This window comes from Watersipora subatra, chromosome 9 (genome assembly GCF_963576615.1).
Source record: "Watersipora subatra chromosome 9, tzWatSuba1.1, whole genome shotgun sequence".
NCBI classification, from domain to species: Eukaryota; Metazoa; Bryozoa; class Gymnolaemata; order Cheilostomatida; family Watersiporidae; genus Watersipora; species Watersipora subatra.
The window spans coordinates 174,062-195,531 of NC_088716.1; the positions used below are offsets into that span (position 1 = coordinate 174,062).

At 37.7% G+C, this 21,470-nt stretch overlaps 1 protein-coding gene across 1 annotated transcript; it reads left to right on the forward strand.

Annotated features, from left to right (window-relative positions):
* The first annotated feature begins 1,684 nt into the window (after nucleotides 1–1,684).
* LOC137404136 (uncharacterized) lies at nucleotides 1,685–19,174 on the forward strand. Its single transcript, XM_068090291.1, has 13 exons — nucleotides 1,685–1,863; nucleotides 15,023–15,173; nucleotides 15,270–15,403; nucleotides 15,509–15,673; nucleotides 15,858–16,035; nucleotides 16,369–16,536; nucleotides 16,652–16,838; nucleotides 16,946–17,109; nucleotides 17,251–17,353; nucleotides 17,527–17,695; nucleotides 18,100–18,248; nucleotides 18,512–18,722; nucleotides 18,971–19,174. Exons 1-13 carry the CDS (start codon nucleotides 1,685–1,687, stop codon nucleotides 19,116–19,118), a joined length of 2,106 nt encoding a protein of 701 aa, XP_067946392.1. The 3' UTR covers nucleotides 19,119–19,174.
* Nucleotides 19,175–21,470: the final 2,296 nt, after the last annotated feature.

Genomic DNA, 21,470 nt, shown 5'->3' on the forward strand with positions numbered 1-21,470 from the left:
TACTGTTACTTCTATGGATCATCCATACATAGACTTGAGGTGAGTCTAGATCTATGCATTGGGAATCTTGTCCATCCATCCGTAGCCACAGGTTAAGATGGGAAAAAGATTACATCATACAAGATTTGAACTCCTGATATTCAGCTTGGTAGACTGACTCTCTAATATTTGGGCCAATCTACTACCCTTTGAAATATCAGAATAATCACACAGATAGTTATTGTTTGTGCTCTATCATCACACCTGATAATCTTTTACAGCACACTAGACTAGCTGCCTGGGTGCCAGTTTGATATAATTGTGGCAGACTTTCTTGTTCAGCCTCCACTGTTTGAGTTTTTTTCACAACCTTTGTAAAGGATAACAGGATAACATTTGAGTTATTCGTGAAAGCTTTGTAAAGGAGCGCGTAGAACAATCTACCCTACCAATTGTTGTTACGTATACGAATACAGTCGTTATTTTTATTGGTTATTAGGACACGCTATCTAGTTCTGTGTAAGATAATAGAACTTCAATCCATCTGATCTGATTGGCTGTTACAGAGGATCAGCCGTTTCGTAAACTGATCCAGTACAAACGACAGTTTGGCTGATTTCTTAAAACATTTTTGTTGATCTAATCAAGACTGCTAGGTGGATTGCTAGCCCTATGTGCACGACTCCTGTACCATAAAGGGGGTAGATAGGAAACTATTTGAAAATCCTTTGTTTAGTCATGCATATACCCCTAAACTTGAAGTTATCATCTACCTGCTACTCTCAGTGATTTGTGATCAACACTCTAGCTATTTATCTATGGCTCATGTACAAACCTCAGAGTGCAACAAACACTCTTATAAGATACAAAACCATCCTCAGCCAATTTTATATCATGGTTACTTAACAGTTTATGTATCAGAGTTATCTTACCACAACTTTGGCTTTAAACAACTATTGGAAAGTTTTATTGTTGTTATAAAATGGTGTTGATAATAAAAAGTTGTTTAAATTATAAATTTTTAATCCAATAAATCAACAATTGTAAACAAGTTCACCAATGAGAGAATTTAGACTATTAGTCATATTGAAATTGCAGAAATACTTTTTTTGTCATGTTTTACAATTCATGTATCATACCAGCCTGTTTTTATGGGAATAATTGATAAAGCTTCAATATATTTTATTTATTTCTTATGTTGAAAGAGGTGTGACACAAAACTGTCTAAGCAACTATCCATACTTAACAGCAGGGTGACAACTTCTTCTAAATTGGATTCGTTAGGACATGAAATAATATCGAATAATTATGCATGTATGTGCAAACTATGGTACAGGTCAAAAATAATACAATATCCTTTTGTTATCATTATATAACCTACTGTTAACTATAGTAGAGTGGATGCCAGAACCAAGGCCTCATTCAGGTTATTGTTATGGGTAGAGCGCTTGAGGTCATTGATATGTATGGAGCGCTAAAGGTCATTGCAATGGGTGGAGTGCTAGAGTTCGTCGTTATTGGTGGAGCACTAAAGGTCATTGTTATGGATGGTGCGCTAGAGGTTACTGTTATGGGTGGAGCACTAGAGTTTATTGTTATGGTTGGAGTACTAGAGGTCATTGTTATGAGTGGTGCGCTAGAGGTTACTGTTATGGGTGGAGCACTATAGTTTATTGTTATGATTGGAGTACTAGAGGTCATTGTTATGGGTGGAACGCTAGATGTTATTGTTATGGGTGGAGCGCTAGAGGTCATTGCTATGGGTGGAGCGCTAGATGTTATTGTTAGGGGTGGAGCGCTAGAGGTTATTGTTATGGATAAAGCGCTAGAAGTCGTATTTATGGGTGAAGTACTAGAGATCATTGTTATGGGTGGAACGCTAGGGTAATAGTTATATACATAGCGCTAGAGGTCACTTTCATAGGTGGAACGCTAGAGGTCATTGTTATTGGTTTAGTTGAAGAAGTCATTGTTATTGGTGGAGCACTAGAGGTCATGTTGTTGATGAAATGCTAGAGGTCATTTATATGGGTATAAATACTCGAGGTCATTGTTAAGGTGGAATGTTAGAGTTCATTTATATAGTGGAACGCTATAGTTCGTTTATATGGGTCAAGCTCTAGAGATCATTTTTTGAGTGTCTTGCTAAAGGTTAGTTCTACCATCCTCTATAGGTCTATTTTCTAAAGCTGCTTTCAGTCATCTGTTACTGACACAGTGATTAATCTGACAATGACCTTGGTCCCTGGGTCATGGCTTTTGTTGATTCATCATCATGTAACACCCATATCCATTGTCACCAGACCAAATCCAACTCAGTCATCATGTGTCACTGTGTACCCAACTTAACTAAGCTTAACTTAGCTAGCTTAACTATATGCATGTAATTACATATATGACTTCAATACATTAGCCTTGGGTCCTAAGGTTGATAACGACATTAAATGAAGAGGTAAGACTTATAACCATGAACATATCATAACAACTAAATACACTAAAGTTATTGTAAGCAACTATAGTTACTCAGGTTAACATACTATTTTGTTACGAATATTTAATATGTTCAGTACAGGTATAAATTTTAAGGCCTATTGCCAGGGTTTTGCATTAAATAGTTATTATTTCGGAAATTTCCACCCTTTGATGCCAAAACAGGAACAGATTGATGTCGTATGGCAAAGGTCTATTGTGGCTCCATTGAAGTGATTTTTGCTGTTGCATTTCTAAGAATCCATAAGCAAGCATTCTTCCCAGTGCTTAAGCATTTGTCCCAATCAATGCAATGATCTAAAACCTGGTTCCCATATGCGTCACAAAGCTGCAGCGACAGCACCACAGGTTATTAGCAGTGAAATGGGAAAGTATGCGCCGGGTACCGCCAAGGACCGCTGGTAGTTGCCGGCGGCAACGCAAGAGTTTAGAGCTGTTCAACTTTCTCAAATAGCTGAAATGCACTGTACAGGTGAAAGTCAGCATTATAAAAACGGCATAGCAAGCGTAAATTTTTATGCCGTTATTAGTGATGCAGTTTTAAGTGAACATAAGCCGCCGAGCCTAGCGTCGCAAGCGTTTTGCTCCGCATTATTATTGCCTGAGTCTCGAAATCGATGTGGGAACCAGGTTTAAATTTTTTACTTGTCCTGGCTGTTTACTACTGTTCTATAAATATCCTGGGATGAGTGATTCCTATTTGGTTAGCTGGCCTGATCATTGCTTGGTCATTTTTGTAGCCTGTAGTCCAGTTGCTAGTTAAACTCTTTATTATAATGATAGTATTGTCTATTTTTGTTTTTATCACAGGTAAATCCATAGTTACACGGATTCGAAATAATATCTGTAGTTTTTCTGTTCTGTTTTTGCAGCAGTGCTCATCGTGTCTACTGAAATCTCCTCTCTGCATATATACAACCGATGTGGAGCTCTGACCAGCCACTATTCATTAGAAAATACCTACAAACCATGATGATGACAGGGAAGTAGATGACAGCCTCCACCATAACTGATGCTGATGTCCGCAACAGAAGTGAGTTAGAAGTTGATGCTGTCTGTTTTGAGAGTAAAGGTACAACCACACTTGGTGATAATTAGAGCGATAATACACTGTGTGGCGCTAATCTGCACTAGAAATCTCTCAGCCAGCTCATGCGGAGCGATAACCCTAGACATTCTCATCACAACTTTATTGCTTGTGAGATGCATATTTATTGGTTGTTCCCATAATCCAATATGGCGTGTTTTTGTTTCTTGTTTATGCTCACCAACATACCGCGGGAACATTTCGCTATTTTGGTTACAATTGAAACATCATCAGAATGAACACTGAAATGTTCATAAGTTTATTATAAGTATATATAAAAATAATAAAGTATTAAGTACTGTTGAAAATACAGGAATCATATATTCTTGTCTTCTCGTAGTGGAAAATCCAAAAAAGTGAGATAGGCCTAAGAAGCTAATGATACGTAATTTCATTGGCAGTTTGTGAGTGTGCCCACGTTATCGTGCCCACGTTATTGCCTGCTTGTGAATGACTCATGTGTGTTTAGGCTAACCCCAGTGATATCTCCACACTCCTCATGACGCAAGAGATAGAAGTCAGATTTAGAAGTCTCAGATGGCTCAGCATACGGATAGATCTTAGTGAGATGCAGGGTGCTCCTTAGGGGGGTGGAGGGGGTGCCAATTTTTTATAAAGTTTCTTCTTTTATATAGACTAGTACCCTGGCTGTTTAGTTTGCCATGAGAGATTGTCAGGTGTATTGTATCTACAATACTCAGAGAATAAGCAACTACTCAATTACCCTAAGACACTTATATTTCGCTAGTATTCAGTTTCGTGAGTAGCATAAAGAGTAAAATTTTGCTGCAGCTTAATTTCGCAGCTCTGATGAGTGCGAAAATGTAGTGATGCCAAAATAAATGCAGTGGAACAAACATAACTAGATCCCTCAGATTCAGTTCATCGGTAAGAAAAAAAAAATTCAATTTGGGACAAGTTAGCAATTGTGAGCCGCAGGTAGAATTGTGTTGCTAAGACCGATATTGCAATTTGATCGCTTGCTGCCATTTGTTTCTTGGACTATCAATAAACAAAGCTATTTAATTCCGCGTTTTTTCTCGTTCGTTATGATAGTTTAGTTCCGCTCATGAAATTTTCGAAAGAGGATGACTCCGCGAAACTGTGAAAGTTAGATGAAGCGAATACATAAGTGTCCTAGGATATTCAAAAAGACTTGAAGGCGACCGATGGGTGCAGGTGTTACAGCGTCGGTCTACCAATCTGAATGTCATGAGATGGAATACTGTCAAAAGCTACCTTTTATCATAACTTCAAACTCTGGTGATGGATAGATGGACAGACGGATAGAGATCAATCTGAGTTTAGTAAAGATATATTTTCGTTTTACCTTGTTTTAAACCAAAAATATTATTTAGTACCTTTCCGCTACAAAATAGATCTGTTCCTGTGTAGAAAAAAGGAAAATAGATATGTATAAATCGACATTCAAGGTGTGAGCTCCCCTTAACTTGTTGTTAAATTACCATAATCATAGACCATGAATCGCATGAAATTGATACGAAAAAGGAGAAAAGTTGTCAATATGAACCAATAATACTGCAGTTATGGTAGTCATTAAATTAAAACATTATGTCTGGTCCTCCTTTTTGAATGACCAAAGGGGGTGAATTTGAAGATGTTTGAAAACAGTTTAGGCTATTTACATGTATTTTACTGTTCAGATAACATAACATTCATATAACATGTACATTCCAGGAATGGATTATTCGCATTGTATGAGCATCTGCTGCATTGTACTGATCCAATTTCTCTCGGTGCTGGTGTGATGTCAGTCTCTCTCTGTGTTTTACTGATCTAATGTCTCGACCTAACACTAGTATGATCGGTCCCATGGACAGTGGTTCATAGACATAGAGACCTTACAGATAGTGGGTGGGCCCATGGCTCCCTGGTTCAGTGTTTACAACGGTAGCCTGAGATCTTGGTAATAGGTAAACTTTGAAGGCTGTGACAATCAAGCATTTGTTTGCTTCCCATGAGTATGACTTAGAACACATCTCACTCAGTTCCTTTTGCTAGCGAATCAGCAGATCACAAATGTTTTGTTTTTATTTATTTGACAGTTTGGAGTTATGGTATATGTAGCATACATGAGAGGACAACTTTTGTTTTTTGACGTTCAAGTTTGGTGTTTTCTGTATGATAATTGTTTGTCGATTTTGCCGCTGGGAAATACTTACAATTTGAATTTTTAAGCACACTTATCCTAAAAAAACCCGACACAGCAATACAACACCAACGTATTCTGAACACTGTCGGAATAGCAGAATGGTATTCAGAACTGGTATGCTGCCAGTTTCGTGCACTGGGAGAGATTATCATGTGCAACAACTATGCACACGATTAGTTTTAGTTGTGCAAACTTAGTGATATTCAGTGTCTGTATATCAGTGTTCTATTCTTGTGCCGTGCAATCTTTCTTCTTCATACACTTAGTGTGCTTTTCGACGGACACGACACTTATTATAGTAAAGATCAATATGGGTATATATCATGTTCATATATGTTCCCGGAATGCATTGTACGGGTGAAGGTCACCATTATAGAAACGGCATGGCTACCAAACATTTTATTCGATTACGCGATTATGTTTAGCGATGCAGCTTATACGTGAACATAGAATAGGCCACCGAGCCTAACGTCGCAAACGTTTTGCTGCGCGTGTTACCGCCGGAGTATCGCAGTTAATATGGGAACCAGGCTTTACAATAGCTATGAGTTTTTCAGCTGCGATCAATTGAAAATAAAAAAGCACAAATACTGAAAAATACTAAATTTTCTAAAGTTATACTAGACACATTATCACTCACATAAATCATTAGTCTTCTATGATATTAAAGATATTGTACAAATACTTATTCTCTGTGTTTTATTGAAATACCTGACTGTCTGTATCAGCACATCTGACTGCTAGGCTACTAGTAATTGTAATAATATATAATGGTTATGGTTATAGCAAGTATCTATGCTTATGGCTAGCTTTTCTTATAGTAAATAAACCAAAGGGTAGCTTTAGTGTAAGGCCAATATGATTTCTAATCACATTGATTTAGGATCTTAGTCTATATTTACTTGCAGGTCTTATATGTAGAATCAGTAGCTAAGGCAGATAACTATAATTTGTTTCATGAGGAAACCATCTTTGATTAACCCTTTCACTGCCGAGCATGTACAAATTTGGGTATCTACCAAGTGCCAGCCATTTTACCGAAAATTGCCGATATTGCTTCATGATATGTAAACAGTATTTTTTCCAATTTCAATCTCTATTTAGAGCAATTTTGTTACATATTTTAATTTGCTAACATTTTAGCCATCATTGCTATGCAAAAAATCAATGAATCTATACTTTGTGCGATGATAAAGCTGTGTGATGCTATGATCGATGCGAAGCTAAAACGATCTTCTATGTTTCTTACTCTTACAAAGTTATTAATTTCACCACTCTCACAGACAGTGTTGCTGCTTTAATTATCTGTATAATCACGAAAATCTGAATCTGAAATGGCTATAATGTCATCAACATTACTAATTACCTGTTTTGTGACTCGCGCGCGGTAATTAATGAACTCACACAAAAAAAAGTTTGTTATTGAATTAGAAATTCTCTAACAAAAGTTCAAAATTGCTTCGTTATTCTAGGCTAATGTTATAGACAAACTTTCGGACAACACTGTCAATTTCATAATAGCCTTAAAGACCGTGGGTTATGCTGTCAATAAATAATAAAATGAGGTAACTACGCAATTGCAGGGAAAGTCGCAATAATGCGTCTACGGCAGTAGTCCCACGAAAACGCATTTGTGCGTCTACTGCAGTGAAAGCGTTAAAATGAAATCGTTTTCTCTGCAACTGGTTTACCCCAATTCCCTTGAATATGCCTCTAAAAGCTGCTTTCAACAATGAATTTCATATTCTCCTCAACCTAATTTTTTATCAAACAGGTAGATAGTAGCAGGTGTTTGAATGTTGGTCCGCCCTGCCAACAGTTGAGTGTTTGAATCCTGTTGAAACTAATATTTTTTCCTAACCTTTAGGTAGGGCCTCATATAGACAGACCCGCATAAATCTTATTATAGTAAACTTCATTAACCCTTTCACTGCCGAGCATGTACAAATTTGGGTATCTGCTAAGTGCCAGCCATTTTACCGAAATTTGCCGATATTGCTTCATGATATGTAAACAGTATTTTTTCCAATTTTAATCACTATTTAGAACAATTTTGTTACATATTTTTATTTGCTAACATTTTAGCCATCATTGCTATGCAAAAATTCAATGGACCTATATTTTGTGCGATGATAAAGCTGTGTGATGCTATGATCGATGCGAAGCTAAAACGATCTTCCATTATTCATACTCTTACAAAATTATAACTTTTACCACTCTCAGAGACAGTGCCGCTGTTTTAATTATCTGTATAAGCACAAAAATCTGAATCTGATATGGCTATAATGTCATCAACATTACTAATTACCTGTTTTCTGACTCGCGCGCGGTAATTAATGAACTCACAGAAAAAATGTTCGTTATTAAATTAGAAATTCTCTAACAAAAGTTTAAAATTGCTTCGTTATTTTAGTCTATTTTTATAGACAAACATTCGGAAAACACTGTCAATTCCATAAAAGTCTTAAAGACCGTGGGTTATGATGTCAACAATTAATAAACTGAGGTAACTACGCAATTGCAGGGAAAGTCGCAATAATGCGTCTACGGCAGTCGTCCCACGAAAACGCATTTATGCGTCTATGGCAGTGAAAGGGTTAAATGGCGAGCCATGATTTATATCTTAAGTTAATCATCATTTCGTCTTGATTTCTAATAAAAATGCAGATTAGAAGTAAAATTACGTTTTTCAGTGATCCCTTTGGCTAATATGAACATTTAAATTTTTAGTAACCAAAAAGCAAAAAATCCTAGAATAATTCCTGCGTGCAAAGAGTGCACAAATTCCTAAAGTTCTGGTGCACACACTAGCATAATACATGGCATATGTATAGTATAGATATTGCCTTGGGCTATACACATCAGCCTTATTAAATGTTGTCATGTTGACAAATAAGTCGACCAATGAGAATTGACCTCATTCGTGAAGGCCAATGGTATCCTCTACGAATTTTTCAGCGCTGGTATCTAATTAACAATCAAAGTGTTTTTATTCTAATATAGATCATCAATATTGTTTCTGGAGCTATTTCTGTTGTTTTATTTTACTTGGGGAAAAGTGCTCCACTTTTACGGGGGAAACGGAAATGTAAAAACTTACTCCAGGTAATGACAAAACTGCGAAGAAATATGGAATGTTGAGAATGTACGAGTGAGAATATCTTGGAATATATAAAATAGTTGTGTATAACAAGTACAGTTGACACTATTCTAAAGTCACTCTCAGACACTACTAGCTTGTATTGGATATGAATAACATGGAATCCAGGTGGTTATAATACACTATTTCAGCTAATCATATATGCATAGCTTTTATCTCCTCTGATGCAGACTAACACGTTTATTTTTAAATGAATCCTTGCCGATGCGACCATGTTGGCAAATCATCAGCAATGTCTGAAGGTCACAAAACCAAACTGAAGGTCACGAGTTGAAATCCCTCACAAACCGGCTTTTTATAAGACTTGTTAAAAGTTAATTTGCACAAAATTGTAGTAGATTTATCAGAAAGTGTTGATATTTTTTATTATTTGCGATTGTTTTTCATGTTTGAGGTCATCTGATTGTCAGAATGTTTCAAGATTAAAATTGATAAAACTTGATTGCGGTTAACCACTCGTATCAAGCACAAGTGTAATTATGAAGTCTATAGTTGTAAAGAGACAGAGCAGAGACACGTTACACTGTAACTTGAATATAATAGTCGGTATCAACCACCACAACGACAACAACAAATGACATCATTTTGCACGTGTTTTTCCTTTGAGTGTTTTCTGTTTGAAGTTTTTTCAATTTAAATTCTGGAACATGTTAGTCAAATCATCTCAAGAATCAACAAAAATTTCAAGTTTAAAAAATATCCACACATTCCGATAAAGTCTACTAAAGTTTTGTGTAAGTTCATCATTAAAGAATAGAAAAAGCATAATATTATTATGTTTTATTATTTATCTTGAGGTGTTGACTGGTGTTTTAAAAAAATAATCATAGAGATTGACCGACTAGAAGCTGAGATATAGCCAGCCAAACATGGGTCTACCTAAAAACGAATCGGAGAGAAAACCCTTCGAAAACCCCAAAAGTTGTGACGTATGAAATCGACTTATTGGACATGTGCCGGAGTTGCGCACCCTTACCTCCATTGCGTATACTGATTGTTTTAGGCTGTGAGATGCGAAACGCTTCTCGCGGTAGTAAATACTTGTAATTTACAGACTAGCTTTGGTTTCTCAAAAAAATCAAGCAAATATTGTGTGGTTAAGGCAATTGCCCACAACCCCCTGCCATGATTTGTCAAAACAGAAGAGGATATTTTGACTATTGTGCCTCAAACTTTAACTCTATATACACCGATATGCTCCGGAGATCGTCTGTTGAACAAACGGCGCGTGTATAGTCTATGCCAGTCTATAATTTACAATATCCGCTTTTCGCAGTTTGTTTACCAGTCAAATAAGACACGCAGATGTAAATCTTTGTTCCTTCTTCATTGTTGCACCTACTGCAGCATTCAGTTGATTTTTAGGATTATTGTCACTGTTAATTAAACTGTAAGTTCACTACAGCCATATTTTTGAAAAGAATAACTTGACTGTGCTGCTCTTGTTGTAAGATAAGAAAACAACTTTTGATTTGATTCTATCTATGTTATCTATAATTGTTTTTTATGATTAATTAATATAATCATAATGCATATTATACAAACTAATAATATAACTTTGTATAGAATCAACGATGTAATTAATATAATTTGTAGAAAATTCCAAATGATAATCGCGATTGATGATTGATTGAAGAAAACACTATGCAGATACTTATGCTGAAGTTCATATCTTATCATTTAACATTACTTACTGAACTAAACCCAACTATCATCAATATCCATTTAGTTTTTGGTCATGGTAGTCAAATTGAGTATGAAGTGCTTTGACACTTGAGACTGAAGTGGTTACCAGCAATTTCATTGTTACCAGATTTATATATATATAATTTGCTGATTCTTGCTTGGAGATGGAATTGAAACTAAATGATATTCTTCTGCTTGCCACAATGAATATCATGCTCAGCAATGATTTCTTATCTTTGTTTAGACTAACATTGTACGCTTCTCACCATACTGTTGGACACTGTTACCATGGCAACTTATGGCTCTAAGAAGTCTGAGCGTTCTCACTGTTGTTGCTGCTCTCTGTGAGAACACAGAGAGGCTATTTCATTGGCCAAAGAATGAGGCGATTGCCAATAAATGGCAGAGCTGCTTTCAAATCACTTTTTTATGACTCAAATCAAATCAATTCATATCCAGCGAACTACAAATCAAATCAAATCCCCATCCTCGTCAGCAGATTAGAAGCAAAGCAGATCAAATCGAATGAGCCCAATAACGAATTCAAATCTTGAATCATTTGAGAATGATTAGAAATACTCTTTCAAATTGTTCGCTCAATTGTTGCATAGTATGATCAATTTACAGTATAGCCGTAGCGGCGTAGCCTGTACTCTTATCCATAGAACCTGAACCAGGTGGAAAGAGTAGGGGGTTTGGCCCCCTGCCCGTTTTTGGTTCTATGGATAGGAATAGTATAGCTGTATCTCTGTAGCACTATATGTATTATGTATGCTAAATTCATCATTAGATACGGTTTTGTTTTTTGTTCTACAAGGTATGTTAAAACATAATTGCAGAGCACATCATACCATTGGCTCGATACATCAATGAATGAGTGGAGGGTTATGTAACAGTTTATGGTCATGGCTGTAACTTTGTTTTTATTGAAGCTCTTAAGCAAGAATGTACAAATGTAAAAAAAAACTTTAGATACTTGTTTAAAGTTACAAAATACTGGAAATTCCACGGTCATACAGCCCACGACCAAAGTGATAATGGAAAAAAGAAAGGGTACTGTTGGTTGTTGAAAGAGTAGTTCTTAGCAGGAATTGACAAAGTATAGTGTAAATGAGACTTGTTTGAAATAGAAATTGAAATAGAAATGTTCTAGAAATATATTGAAAAGCTTGGTTTAATACAATAATAAATCACACCTAATCACACAAACAATCACACCTAATCTACTACTACACCTAATCTCAAACTTGTTACGATAAAAAAAATTAATTTAAGCTGTAGGCCTAACGTACTGTAATGTATGCATTTTAACAACAACGACAAAGGAATATGTTTATCATAACTCTGAAAGGAAAAGTGGAAGTAAAATGGCAAGCTACTGTGTACTATGATTCAAAATGATTTGGTGCAAAAGGTGCAAAATGATTCAAGCAAAGCTGGCTTGTCTTTGTCCTGACAAAGTTATTTACCTTAATTCACAGAAAGAGGTGTTACTAGTTTAAATCACATCATAACACGGACCACAAATATAATTTACCAGCTCAAGGAAATCACTGCTAGTGCTGGGTTTAGGTTAACAGACCTAGGATGGCTTTTGACATACCTTATCCAACACAAATCTAGTCCATTTATCAGAGCTGCTCTAAAATCATGGTGATTTGAATATTTGAATATTCGAATATTTGAAACAAATCATATTGTACTGATTTGACACAAATGGTGATTTGATTTGATTCGATTTGAAAAGTTTTGGAACTAACTTGATTTGATTTGAAGTTTCAGGCTTATTTGAAGACTTGATTTGAAAATTAATTCAAATCACATCGCTATCGATAGCCTTGTTTTCTGTAACTGATCGTAAAACATTTACGACGTTTGCGAAGTTAGCCCAAACTTTGGCAAGAAATGCGCACCATCGATACCGAGGCTAGGCAACCGCGTGCGTGTCCCTCTACAGAAAAAAGAAAATAACTGCGTGTCGTATGTGTAAAAAAAATCAACATGAGCAGCTCTGGTAAATTGTGGAATAGGCATGTTTGTAGTTTTGATGCTGGTATTGAATACTTTGATGTCAATTATTGTATTGCTAGAAACTGGTTGTGACTATCCCACTCTAAACTCACAGTCACTAGTCAAAATAAAAATTACTTGTGCTGTGCCTACGGTATGAATGTGAATGAATGAATCACAGGTATCCTTTAGCGGGATATTGCCGAAGCCGAGGCCGGGTCATAGTCTACACACACAAAAAACAACAGAGGTCTACGTGGTTATGAGCAAAAACATAAGTATCCACCCAAATATCTCACCAATCCGATGAGCAGCACACACAAAAACTAAACCAATCGTCAGAGCCACCCAACATGTCAAAATATTCCAAGTTTCAAGTTATGTCTTGCACAACTCACCTTATGGTTTCTCAAAACTTGTACCAAAGTCCCTATTAATATGAGACTGTCCGATTGCTGTTTTAGAAATGGCCGCTGCTAGCCTAGCCTAATGTCCTAATTCAACATCTCAGTAACTATCGGGGCATTGCTGAGTGCTCTCGAACTTTTTGGTTCCCTCTTTTAGCAATGCCCTGATAGTTAGTGAGATGTTGAATCAGGACGTTTGGTTAGGCTAGAAGCGACCATTTCTAAAACAGCAATCGAACAGTCTTAAATTAATAGGGACTTTGGGACAAGTTTTGAGAAACCATGAGGTGAGTTTTGAAAGACATGACTTGAAACTTGGAATATTTTGACACGATGGGTGGCTCTGCTGATTAGTTTAGTTTTTGTGTGTGCTGCTTATCGGATTAGTAAGATATTTGGGTGAATACTTTTGTTTTTGCTCATAATCACGTGGACCTTTGTGGTTTTTTGTGGGTTAGACTACGGTCTGGCCTCGGCTTCGGCAATATCCCGCTAAAGGACACCTGTGGAATGAATAAAGTATTACAATATATAATATTCTACAATGAGACGAATCCTTGTTTTGAAATCTCATCAACAAATTTAACCATCGTTTTGTAGAGTCGTTAAAGTATAATAACGATACAAAACACATTTAAACCTATTTAAATATGTTACCAAGTCTTTGTAAACTGTCGGCATTATCTTAAAACTTACCCATCTGATTGGGTAAGTATACACAAATAGATAGATTAAGTTGGACGAAAATCGCCACAAAACGCTTGAAAAGCTTGGTTTAATAAAAGTTAAGACCGGCCAACGATACACCAATAAAGCTATGCGACAGATAGTAGAACTATTTAGCAATGCGCATTTCATGAGAAAACCGTGCTCATTTGACCAGTCTATGACATTGTTTACTTGTAATCGAATTTATCCGAAGGTTTCTGTAATAATTGTGGACCGTTTGAGGCGTAGACCGATTTTCAGGTACAAAATTGTGGTAAACAGTTTATCAGCCTATGTTTTTTGTCCAATCACCGAAAGTTTCATTATTGAACACATTAGCCGAATTTCTTTACAGCTTATGTACAAGCTAGGGCCGAACTACAACACCCTTTTATGGCGAGAACATTTTTTATTTTGCTGCAGTTTGCAGAAAACTTTCAGACGTGTGAATGCTCATACTTGCTTTCTGTTAAAGATCTTTATCAATACCATTCTACATTCAACACAACCAACTTTTTGATCTCACACAAACAACCTGATATGATCTCTAATTATCAAATGATGGTGATGATGCCTCAGGAAAATATAAGGTAAGAATGATTGATATGTCAATTTCTTGTCTGCTGATTATAACCATAACAAATGTTTTACACGCCACTAACCATGTTTTCTATCTCCAATCAGACCACATTTAGTACCAGATGCACTGCCAACCATCCAGGTGCAGGCCACCCTTCCTACATCTGTCATTGAGCGCATGGTTGACACAGAACTAACTAAGAGAGAGAGATCGGCTATCATCCGAGACCTGACACTAGAGAAGTACTACTAATATTATATGACATAAATCATTTGCCTGAACAACAATAAACTTTTTGAAGCTGTTAACATCACGACTAACTAACAATACACAACCACAAGGGCATCCAGTCATTCCTACTTGTTGACAATCTGAACTATCATTTGTACAGTTGAGGTAGACACCTATTATTATAACACTTTCTTTCACAGACCTAAGATCAAACCCTTCCATGTTGTCAAACCTAAACCCTGGTACTCTTTTCCAATTGGGGTGACACTTTCTAAGCCTGAAACTGTATCTCTACCAGTAAACAGTAACTGCACAGGTAAGAGTCCTTCATACAAAATGTTGTTATGGCTATTTTGAGTCTTATAGAACCGAAATATTCTGTATACCATTTACACACACCAACATGCCTCATGTAATGCTAATGGATGTGGTTATTTATTCATGATCGCAAATCCACATACACTGTACTCATTTGTTCTGAAAACCTGACGCATTATTTCATTACATCAAGAACTCAGACAGGGAAGCGTCTTGGAAGATGTAAAAGACGGTCTGTTGCAACGCAGTGCAATCTAATCAATGCGCCACCACTTCTCACAGCAAATCAATCTGACGGATTTTCAGATGAAGAATTTTTATCTGACTATGACACTGGCAGTGAAGTAGGTAGGTGGTACCTTACACCTAATGTATATACAGTTGTAAAATTAAGCTTATATTGATTCAGGTGGCCTATTGTCATTTTTATGCTTTCACAGGATGAGTTAAGCTCAGTGGCCCCTTCATCCAGTGAGTCTGAAGAGGATCCCGATAATGATGGGAATGATCCTGACTACGAGCCAGATAGTGGAGATGATGACCAGGATCCAGAAGAGGTTACGTTCAGTCAGGGGTAACTTACACCATTGTTAATCAACATCATATCAGCTGCCTACTATAATTGCCATACACGCTGGCACCACATAGTAGTTCGTAAACTCATGTATTATATTCTTAGCCGAGGTACTTGGTTTGATGAGCCAAAAGTTACCGTGTTCGTAAGAAAGTTGGCGGAGTTACTGGGAGTTTGCATGTTGTGTGCCAAATCTTGCGATGTAGAAGGAAGAAGACTCGGTGCCACCCTCACACTCACCATCACTTGTCAGTATTGCATGCACACAAGGTTAGTGGAGCGGAAATCACGTCATTGTGAATATTAGATTTTGTAGTTTAAACGCTTCTTCATATCTACACTGGTTTAGATTTTGTGGCGCTACACTTGTAGCGCTACAAAATCTCTCACCATCCAAAGCTAAACCAGTGTTGCTAAAATCGTCATAATGTTGTTTGTGTTGGTCTCCCTGCAGAACATGGTCAACTTGTGATATGATAGGGGAAGCTGCATCCATCAATGCTCTTCTAGCTGCTGCAGTGCTATTTACAGGCTCCCTGCCAGCAAAGTCTTTAAGGCTTCTCAGTTCCCTGAAGGTTTGTGTACCGGTGGTACAAACTCTTCACTATTACCAGAGGACTTATCTGCACCAGGTATGATATATTTATATATCATATATACAGCACTTGACTTGGGTTGATGAATGTGTTTTCTTTGGCACAGTTGTTATTGTGAGCACAGCTCTACACAATTGTGTGGTGAATTTGTGTAGTTGCTCACCCACCCAAAAACCTAGACCTGTTTCCAATACTGCGATATATATTATTGTATGTGCTAAATTTGAGTTGAATGCTGATGTCATACAACACATCCACAGCCATCGTCTGATCAAAATACAAGCCGTTTATATTGGTCTCTGAGCTGCCATAACATATGTCCCAGTATCATTAATCATTTGAGCAATCATATTGTATGAAATATTTCAGATCATTAGAGATGAATTTTCTGCCATGAAAACTAATCTGTGGAAGACGGTGAGGGGACCTGTGGTTGTGGCAGGAGATGGAATGTGTGACACAGGAGGGCACTCTGCCATATATGGGCTCTATAGCTTGATGGATTGTGAGACAAACTTCATCCTATCAGCCAAGCTAGTAAAGGTAGTTAAAACAATTTTTAATTCAGGGGAAAATAACAGCATATTATCACACTCTACAGTGCATTTAAACTTCCTACATGACATGGATTGGTGTTGTTTTATGTATGTAGGTAACAGAGGTATCCAGCTCCAACGCTATGGAATTGGAGGGACTCAAGAGATGCCATGGAGAGATATTAGACGCAGTTTTGTTCATAAGAGAGTTAGTCACGGACCGGCACAAAACTGTGAATGCCTTTGTAGCCAAGAATTTGCCTAGCATTACACATACATTCGACCTTTGGCATATTGCAAAAGGTAAACATAAAGCTTAGGCTGGAGCTGGTTACTGTGATCGTACTTTAATTTAGCTTTGTTTCATTCACCCAGATGGAATCACTTTTATGATTGATTGACGATTGTAGGACTAAAGACTAAAATGCTAGACATTGGTAAGATTGTGTCGCTGAGACAAATTCTCAACTGGATTAAGCTTGTGGTCAGTCATGTGTACCATTGCGCTGAATTTTTGCCTTTCACCTCCTCTCTTCGTCTAGAAATGTGGAAAAGTGTTTTATTCCATTTACAGGTTGGTAACTTTGTTGTAGGCCAAAACAATTACTTATACTGAACGTACTTGCAGAAGGACACAAAATACCAGTATTATCAGTGATGGTGTTCAATTGCTATTAAACTGAAGCATTGACATATTTTTGTTCTTCTGCTATAGGATATCCACGAGTTTCCTGCTAATATGCACTATAAAGAGTGTCCGCATGACGACTTGTCTGGTGTTGATGGTAATGTTGAAATAATAGACTGGCTGCTCGAAGGTAACTAACAGCTATGATATAATAACATATTTATGGTAATCAATAACACAGGACAGTGAGGTAGTCTAGCTGCCTCAATAATTCATTTCTTCTCATCCACATTTAATCCATTGTCAAGCAGACACATGATTTAAATAACCCTACTAATTCTTATTTATATGGCTATGTTTTAGGTGAAAAGGTATATCAAGCTCTAACTCCTGTGGTGCACAAAAAAGACATTCTTGAGGCAGTGATGAGAGCCAGCTCTGCAGACACGGCAGCCCTCGAGAGCTATCATGCCGAACTCAGCAGAAACGCACCAAAGATGAGTTACTTCTCATACTCTGGTATGCAGTCAGGGTATGTAGATCACAAATGTGTAGCATTATTTGACCATATATACAGGGACATCTGTTGGTAAATTCAGCAATGTGGATGGTATCACGTTTGTATGATATTGACTCAAGGCCATCCAGTTATAGCAGTTTGTAAATGCATGAACAAAATACTATTCTGTAACCTGGACTTGGCTCTATGTTGAGATAGGCAATGTGCCAAGCCCTTGCCCAACCATAAAAAGGGCACACAAAACATCGCCCGCCTACTGTTCCAGGGTGTTGCATCATTGTACATATTTTGCTTCATAAATGCTTTTACTATGGCTGTAAATGTTGATGGTAAATTAATGTTGTCGTAGTGGTATATGCAGTGCCAGTGGTTTTTACTGAATATTCTATGAATCATTGTGTTCTTTGGTGTGACAGGATTCAATTGACAGATATGAACCATAATGAGAATGTCAATCGGCCAGTCATCATCAACAAGGATGGGACTGTAAGGCAACAAATTGTTAGAAAGAAGATTACCAAACAACAGCAAACTTCAATTCCTTTGAGGGTGCCACCAACATATGGTGAGTTTCGGCTATCAAAGTTTTGCATTGGTATAATATTTCAACATGTTCATGGCCACAATAACTCAAAATGGGCAGTGGGAAAAGACCAGAGAATCTCTTTTCATCCAAAAAACATCATTGGTCATTACCACTTTATGCATACCGCATTTACGAGGTCTCATAATTATATGAACTTAGAAGGTTATAAGAAATAAGGTTACTAAAAAATATGTGGTCACTGTTCTATTCAATTAACAGATAAAAATGCTTTCTTTTACCAGCATACAGAGACAGGATGTTTCTACAGTTCGAATCCTACCTGCAAAGCAGGACAAAGCCTATTCCACTAGAAGACATCATACCACCAACACTAGCCTCGACAGGATCCCAGTTAACAAGGGAGGAGGTGATATCAAGACAGAAGAGCAGACCAGGAGTGATACGAAAGCCACACCATGTTACAATGGCTACCACTGAAGCTAATAGGAAAAGGTTCGTTAATCCCTGACAATCCAGTCTGTAGCTAATGGCATGCTCTGACATGTAATTTGCACTAATATTGTTCATGTCAAGGTTCGGTTATTGGGCCATCAGGGCTTTATTTCTCCTCTCTTCTTTCTGGCGGAGGAGGGGTTAAATATAACCCAGATTGCTCATGGTTTGATTGTCCATTCCAGTCTGGAGCTGATGGCATGCTATGACTATTTTGAAATTTGCATTAATATTGTTCATGTTGACAGGAAGATGAAAGCTACCTCAGCAGCAGCTAAGAAAATAGTGGTAGCAGCTAAGACCACAAAAAGGGGCACAGCTAGGAAATCAAGAGTTAAGAAAACTACAACGTGTAAGGTGCTCATCATCCCAAAGAAAAAGACTAAGAAGCAATAAAGAATCATCAAAGACTGAGATTGGTTACAATTAATATATATTTATATATAAACATATGTGTGCATAAAATATGTATAAACTAGAGATATATATATATATATATATATATATATAAACATATGTGTGCATAAAATATGTATAAACTAGAGATATATATTTATATATAAACATATGTGTGCATAAAATATGTATAAACTAGAAATATATATATAGAAAAAATTGTTTCCTTACCCCGGATACCCCGTATGGGTGGTAAATTCTGCTCTAACTCGGGTCTCCTACCAGAGACCTGGGAGTTTGAGCACTCGCCTCAAGATCTTAGCTGTTCCCAATAGCGCACTTTTCTGCAACTCACCTGAGTTGATTGTCTTTGGTATTTGGGCAAGCCACATTTTATGCGCCGGTGTTATTGCGCCCAGTGCCCCAATGACTACTGGGATTACAGTTGTTCTTACATTCCAGCATTTTTCAATTTCTTCTCCAAGAGGGAGATATTTCTCTACCTTTTCTTTTGTTTTGCTGGCTATATTGTAGTCATTGGGTACTGCTATATCTATTATAGTAGCCCTCTTGTTCTCCTTGTCTACCACCACTATATCTGGTTGGCTTGCTAGGACATGCTTGTCAGTTTGGATGTAGAAGTCCCAGAGGATCTTAGCGCGGTCATTTTCATTCACCTTACCAGGAGCTTCCCACCAGTGTTGTGGTTTATTAAGGCCATACTCATCACATAGACTTCTATACACAATACCTGCAACATGATAATGCCGCTCAGTGTATGCGTTCCCCGCTAGCTGCCTGCATCCACTGATGATGTATTGGATGGTCTCAGGTGCATCTTTGCACAGTCTGCATCTAGGATCGTCTCTAGTGTGATAGATTTTCGTTTGGAGTTGCCTTGTTGGAAGCACTTGCTCCTGGGCTGCCATGATTAGCGATTCTGTATTGGTCGTTAGGTTTCCTTTGTTTAGCCACATATATGTCTGGTGAAGATCGCCAACCTTAGATATTTGTTGGTGGTAAGCACCATGAAGAGGTTTCGTGTGCCAGTCATTTTCCTCATCATCAGGGTGTAGGTCCGTTGTAACAGCAGCCGATTGAAATTCAGCTAGCAACTTATCTGAGATGGCCATGGAGGCTGCATATGCTTTGATGCTTTGCTCCTCCTCTTTCACTGTCTTCTGTACACTTTTGAGTCCCCTACCGCCATCTTTCCTATCAAGATACAATCTAGTAGTATCAGATTTTGGGTGGAGTGCTCCATGCATGGTCAGCAGTTTACGAGTTGCCATATCTGTTTCTTTGATGGCTTCCTCAGTCCACTTTATTATGCCCTCTGGATATCTTATTACTGGCAGCGCGTAGGTATTTATTGCCATGATTTGGTTCTTGGCATTGAGCTGGCTTCGTAAGACCTGCCGAAGGCGTTTCTTGTATTTGGTAATGGCTTTGTGATGTACCTCAGCTTCGTGGTTAATGTTGCTTTGCATAATCCCCAAGTACTTGTACCCTTCTTCTATATCTTTGATGGTACCATTTGGCATTCTTAGGCCATCTGTGAGCATAGAATGGCCTTTCTTAAGAATTAGCCTTCCACATTTCTCAATACCAAAGGTCATTCCGATGTCCTTGTTGTATACCTGAGTGAGGTGTATTAGCGAATCAATGTCCCTTTCTCTGTTAGCGTTCAGCTTGATGTCATCCATGTAAAAGAGTTGGTTTATCTTGGTGCCACTCTTAAACTGGTACCCATATTGAGTCTCCTCCAGCATATTGCTTAGAGGGTTTAAGCATATGCAGAAGAGCAGCGGTGATAAGGAGTCACCTTGATAGATGCTTCGCTTAATTTGTACACTCGCCAGCTTTTTGCCATTAGCCTCCAGTTCCGTCTTCCATTTGGTCATTGACATCTTGATGAATGCCACAAGAGCAAGGTGAACATTGTACATACTGAGGCACTCAAGTATCCAACTATGGGGAATTGAGTCATAGACCTTTTTGTAGTCAATCCAAGCCATGGCAAGATTGGTTTGCCTTCTCCTTCTGTCTTGACAGACCGTCCAATCCACCAGTAACTGATGTTTAGCTCCTCGGGTGTTGCGCCCAATTCCTTTCTGAGCACTGGTCATATTGTGACTCATGTGCTCTTCCAGATTGTCTGCAACTATTCCTGAGAGCAGTTTCCAGGTGGTGGGCAAGCACGTTATTGGTCGATAGTTTTTGGGAATCGGCCCCTGCTTTGGATCTTTTATCAGAAGTACAGTTCGTCCTTTGGTCAGCCATTCTGGATGGTCACCTTGTTCTATTAGGCATTCCATCTGCTTAGCCATTCTAGTGTGAAGTGATGTCAAT

What these genes read in the sequence shown, in the direction of transcription:
- LOC137404136 (XM_068090291.1), top strand. Translation starts at nt 1,685, where the DNA reads ATGGGTGGAACGCTAGATGTTATTGTTATGGGTGGAGCGCTAGAGGTC. An exon ending in TCATCCTATCAGCCAAGCTA is followed by an intron (nt 16,537 to 16,651) that starts GTAAAGGTAGTT and finishes TTATGTATGTAG; the next exon opens with GTAACAGAGGTATCCAGCTC. An exon ending in AATAGACTGGCTGCTCGAAG is followed by an intron (nt 17,354 to 17,526) that starts GTAACTAACAGC and finishes GCTATGTTTTAG; the next exon opens with GTGAAAAGGTATATCAAGCT.